This window comes from Protopterus annectens, chromosome 10.part0, assembly GCF_019279795.1.
Source record: "Protopterus annectens isolate FY-2018-M chromosome 10.part0, PAN1.0, whole genome shotgun sequence".
NCBI lineage: Eukaryota > Metazoa > Chordata > Ceratodontiformes > Protopteridae > Protopterus > Protopterus annectens.
In genome coordinates, this window is record NC_056744.1 from 1,578,529,022 (window position 1) to 1,578,535,021 (window position 6,000).

Below are 6,000 nucleotides of genomic sequence, written 5' to 3' on the forward strand. Positions count from 1 at the left end.
AAAAGTCTCACCATAGCGAAACCGGACAGTAACGCTGACGTCCGACTTGACGCCTTTAACTTGGCCCGGCTCAGGTATAACCGGCGCCAGTTCAGCGCTTGGACGGAGTGCTGGTTAGCAGTCATCAGTTCCAAGTAACTCCTGTGGATGAAGTCGTGGTACGCGCCCGCGCCACCGTCGCGCGCCGCCACACCAAGGCCCGGGTCCCCAGAGAGGCTCGAGCTGCGGCGCGACTGCTCCTCGCCTGTTGCTCCTCCGCGGCCAGTGGGCTCGTGCTGCATCCCCGGCAGCGGCTGTTAATATAACTGGATCCCCCAGGGACGCGTTGGCTGATCAGTTTGGGAGAAAGTGACAAAAACGTACAGAAACAAACTCTTCTCGATTTAATTTTCATTCCGTACTTAAAACTGTCACTTCAATTTGTGTGTTTCTTGACAGGAGAATAGGCGTGGCCCGTAACCCCACCCTCCCGTATGTGCCTGTGTATCAGTGTGGCGTGGCGGCAGGGGGTGGGAAGGGGGCTGCAAATTGAGACCTGGGTGGTTAAAGCATTTAGTGACGAGGAATGGGTTCGTATAGCGTGTATTTGTTATGACTTACTGTAATACGCGCGACGTTAACTGTAATTTATACATTTTAGGTAATAAAGTTATTAGTTGCCTTTTTTTGCCTGGTAATAGTAATAGACCGTAGTTTTGTCGGTGATTACTAAGCAGAGAGGCTATCTGAGCTCAGGAAATGTAACAATTCCCACATCCATTTTTGTCCCAGTTCTAGTTTGTCACACAAGCAACAACTGTAAATTTAATAGAGTGCACTTATTTTACTTCATGCTTTGTCTTGTCCGTCATATATATTTTTTTATTTCTGTGATAATCCTAGAGGGTTACTCTCGGTCAGAAATGCAGGCATTAAAAATTCATAATTCTTGTTCTTCAGAAAATACAGAAATATGTTCTCCTATTAACTTAGATTGACGTGTAACATTGCCCCGATTTGGGGGCATTTTTCCACGTTATTTTCCGCTTTGTCCCCGAGTCTTAACCAAAGAAGCTGAGGGCGAAACAGTCTCACCAAAGTACTTTGTGCGCGTTCAGCCCTACCACCGTTCCACCACTGTCAAAATACGTGCCAGTAAATCATTGTGCTTCGTGATTTTTGAGTGGGAGTACAAACACATTTTTTCACAACTCATTTACAAAAATGTTCTTTTGTTTGGCAATGTTCGGGAGGCACCCACGTTTTGTACTACCACTGAGTTAATGACTTTTAAAATGGAATTACAAAATTTACTTAAAGAATATTTAGTGGAATGATGAATTTAAAAGAATTTCTTTTGTTCAGCTACCATACGTTTGTGTCATGGATATGTCAGAACATCAAAAAGCACTACTGAAGTTATTGATATTCGTTAAAAAGGCATTACCACGAAACGAATGTGAAACAAAGCTCCTATGTCTAGGAAGACTGCATGCAAAATGATAGCCTTTAGAGAATATATATATATATATACACACACACACACACAGTGATAGAGAACAGGAAATACTGATGTCCTTCGATTGCATGCAAAATAATGGCCTTTAGAGAAGATATCTGCAGACAGAGAACAGGATATACTGATATCCTTCTTTTGCAGGGTCCGAGGAACCAGCTTTGGCTACTGCATAGTCACCTACCTGCAGGTGAGGCAAAATATCAGCCTTCTGGATTGGCAAAGGGTGCTTAACAATATGTTTTGTTTTGGGGCTGGAACATGGTACAACAAAGGAACTGACTAGTTGTTCCATGGTTAAGTAAAAGAAGGTACCTGATTCCTGGGGAAGCTAAGTAGCAATAGCCAGGAGTTGTAAAACAGTAACTTTTTCCCCATGAAAAAAAATCAGTAAAAAGTACTGTAAACATTTACCCCAGCCCCAAAAATTAATCAGATTCTCCACAGAAAAAGTATATTTAAATAACTTTTAACAACTTTTTACCACAAAAGTACAAAAGCAATACTTTCGTTTAAAAGTGAACAAAAGACAAGAGTTATTAAAAACACTTTTTCTTAGCCAAAATATAAATATTTTACGTAAAAGGTAATTTTTCCCTCACAAAAAATAAAGTGGATTTTTTTCCCCAAAGGGAACTTATCTGCCCAACAATGGAACAGCGTTAACTGACTGTCGATTCTGTAAACCCACAGAGAAATGCTCTCAGAAAAAGCTCTGAAAGGCTTAGCACACAAAAAAAAGAAGCTATGTACTTAACATAACATTCCATCTTCATTTATCCTTGACTGATGGGTGTGGTTCTGAATATCTGAACCGACTCGTCCATTACTACAGTTCGTGGTAACTGAAAACTCTCGAGCTTAAGTCCCACCCACAAAGCCTCGCTCCTAAATACCTCAGATCGAGTTTGCAGAAAAACAGAATGACAGAATATAATGCCTGCACAGAGGCTGTATCTGCAACCTTTTATAAATAATCAGTAACAAGGTATTCATATTGCCCGTTCTAGCAAAAAACTGCCAGGACAGGAGGGAGGAGGGAGGAAATTCAAGGAGAAATTAAGATGGACAACACAGATGGAAGGTTATGGTAAGTACATACCTTCTTTATCTGATGTTGTCCATCTTCATTTATCATTGACTGATGGGACAGAGTCCCTAGCTACCTTTGATCCTGGGAGGATTCACGGAGGTATATTCATGAGCGCCATCGCACCAATGAGTCTCTTCACCTAGAGACCAAATCCAATATAAAATAGGTGATGAAGGTGTGTGGGGAAGCCTAGGTTGCTACTGCGCATACATCATGCATTGAAGGTGAAGACAGGAAAACTAAGCAGTAGCCACAGCTTTCATAGAATGAGCTTTTATAGGAACAGGCAAATCAATCTGCTTCTGTGCTAGACAAATGAAATACAACTTTTGAGCCATCTGGCTAAGGGAACCTTGTTCTATGTAGATAAAAGCATAACTGTCTGTGAACATCTAATAAATGTAAACAGTATTTAGTTTTATTTGAAAGGTTAGGAAAGAAGACTGGCAAATGAAAGTGTGATTATATATTGGTACCTGACATCACCTTAGGTAGAAAGGAAGGGTTAAAACTTAAGGAGACTCTATCTTTCTGAAAATGGGGAGCGGAGGTTTACATAATAAAGCTTGTATTTTTGAAATTCCTGTGGCAGAAGCTATCGCCACTAAAGGAAAAACATGTTCCAGGATAAAGTTTTTTTTTTGTTATAACTCACAGTTAGCAAATGGCTAGTAGGGTGGTCGTACAAACACCTGTAGGATCAAATTGAGATCCCAAGATGATGTAGGATCCTTATAACGAGGTCTTAATAATAGGGTTCCCATAAGAAAAAGTCATGCAAGGTCTGAGAGAATCCAAAGAATACTCCTCAAAACCATTATGAAAGATGGAAATTGCTGCTCTCTGGACTTTAACAGATGAAGGAGAAGCTTCTGTGTTGAAAAAGAAAGCTAAAAGGTCTTGTCCCATTCTCAAGCACAAAGGGTGAAAATTTCTTCCATTTGTTAGTGTACAGTTTATGTGTTGATGGCTTATGGGAAGCTCATGGAATATGATGTACTGGGGAAGAAGGATTCATCATTCTGGCAAAATTTGGAAGTGGGGAGGATCAAGCTGTTGGGTTGAGGTTCAGAATGATCAGTTGAGTCAAAATGTCTGGATGGGACTGAAGGTCTGGAGCTGGGTCCAGAGTCTATGGCTTTCACATCAGATAAGGCCTATGAAAAGGGGATGCTATATCTATCGAGACCAATAAGAAGTAGTGATGATTACTTTGCTCCTCACCTGGATCATTTTCTGTAGAACTTTGGAATTAAGGAAAAAAGAGGAAAGCATATAGAAATCCCAGGGACCAAGTGTGTAAAAGTGCATCTCTCGGTGAATCTTGGTGGGGGGGTGTTGGGCAGAGCAAAGTGGTTGCTGCACTTGTTGTCCAGAGGCAAGGCAAACAGGCTGCAGGAAGGCTGGCCCCCTCGACAAAGAAATCCTTTTTATCATGTTAGGATTGAGATACAACTCATGAGGCAGAAGAATAGACCTGCTCAATTTGCCTGCTATTATACTGGAGCTCCCCAGAATATGCATTGCTACCAGAAATCAGTTGGGAGAAATCACCCATTGTCACGCTCTGGGTGCTTCTCACCAAAAAGGGATAAGATCTGGTCCCTTCTGTTTGTGTACCAAACCACTGACATATTATCTGATTGAATTGCAATTTTTCCCAAAGGGAGAGTAGTCTGAAAGTTTTGCAGCACTAAAAACACTGCTCTCATCACCAGAACGTTGATATGCAAATTGACCTTTATAGGGAACCATGGAGTGTCTAGCCCAGATAAAGTGCACTTGCCCCTTGGGAGGCATCCGTGAATACTATGAACGTGGGCTGCAGTTAGGACAAAGGGGCAGCCCTGAGGAATCTCTTCCGAGTGCAATCTGCAAGCTAGATCTTTTCTGCAAAGATTGGAGGACAAATACTGATCCAGCATAAGTTGATAAGGTTATGACCACTGAGAAGTAAGTAGGTATTGAGGAATTCTCTTGTGAAACTTTGTCAAGAAAACTAGTATAATCACTGAAAGGCCTAGAATCCAGGGGTATGAAAGTTTCTGTATTGAGCATAGCTTGTAAGAACCCTAAACATTGAGTTAGAATCAATTGTGGTTTTTTATAATTTACAGTTTTCCCTAGGTTTGCTAGTTAGGAAAAGATAAAGTCTCTTGCATTTTTTTAATCAAATGCCTGGTGGGAGTGGTAATGAGCTAGTTGTCAAGGTATGGAAACACCTGGAGTCCTTGCAGTCTCAAGGTAGCTGCTATTTCTGCCATGCATTTGGTGAACACCCTGGAGGCTGTTGTGAGGCCAAAGGATACAACTATGAACTGGTAATGACTGGCTATAAGCCAGAACTGGAGGAACCTTCTAGAGTGTTTAGCCCATTTAATATGGTAATATACTTCCTGAAGGTCTGTGGAGCATATCCACTCGCCATTTTCCACAAACTGAAGAATGGACTGAAGTGTGACTATACAGAATTCCGTTTGGCGAGCCAATTTGTACAGAGGTCCGAAGTCCAAAATTGATGTCCAGTCCCTGTCTTTTTAGCACAAAGGACTTTTTTTTGTAAATTCCAGATTCTCTCTGGCAAGTGGGACTTCTTGAATGACTCTCTCTCTTTATATATATATATATATATATATATATATATATATATATATATATATTTGCAGTCTTGTATTTGCAGAACTGCTAGATTCCTCACATAGGGTGGAACAGAAACATCAGGGATTTTCTTGTGTACTGGGGGACCGGAAAGGATATGATATATCCTCTGAATATAATCTTTTGCTCTGAAGAATCTGTAGTTATTTCTAGCCAGGCATTTAGGTGTAAGGATAAGCATCCCCCCACTGCCTCCAATGGAAGACAATCAGGCTTCCTTTCAGGAGTGCTGGTAGGGTTTACTAAGGAAAAAAATCCCTGAAGCTGTGGTTCTGCAAGTCACCTCTGATGTGTGAGCAGCATTCTCCGTTGAAGTTCCCCTCTGCACCTGGTAGAACTGTTTCTATGTGTGTGAGGATGTTTGGGAGAATGGAAAAGTATGTCTATGGCAGAAAGGGTCTTAACATCTTCCTCACACTTGAATAATGCTTCTCGAACTTCTGAGCCAAAAGGAGAGCATCCGTCAAAGAAGCATTGATGGATGAGAACCCAAATGACCCTGCAAAAACACAAGGAAGCATCCAGGCGAATCTCCCAATGGCACCACCTGAATCTGCCAGTCTGCAAGTGCAGTGATGGTCGTGGACCAGCTAGACACAGACTGTAGGGTAAATGACTGGGAAGCAAGTTTCTTTTGTACCCCCTCAGAGATAGCTTCCGCAAGGATATTGGATAACTCTTTAAGCAGATCCCTTTGAAGTCTGGTAAAAAGTGCCAAAAAATTCAAGGATATTAAGGGACAGGTTGATGAAAA

General features: G+C 41.4%; 1 protein-coding gene across 3 annotated transcripts in view; it reads right to left on the bottom strand.

Annotated features, from left to right (window-relative positions):
• Window positions 1-470, bottom strand: part of LOC122813750 (protein orai-2-like) — a 777,435-nt gene extending 776,965 nt beyond the window's left edge. Inside the window, exon 1 of one of the 3 annotated variants that reach the window (XM_044086225.1) lies at window positions 12-467. In XM_044086225.1, coding sequence (XP_043942160.1) covers window positions 12-281 — 270 coding nt within the window. In that variant the 5' untranslated portion in view covers window positions 282-467. Of the gene's footprint in view, window positions 1-11 lie in introns of all 3 variants that reach the window. The other 2 variants (XM_044086224.1, XM_044086228.1) reach the window with 2 other exon arrangements.
• Window positions 471-6,000: the final 5,530 nt, after the last annotated feature.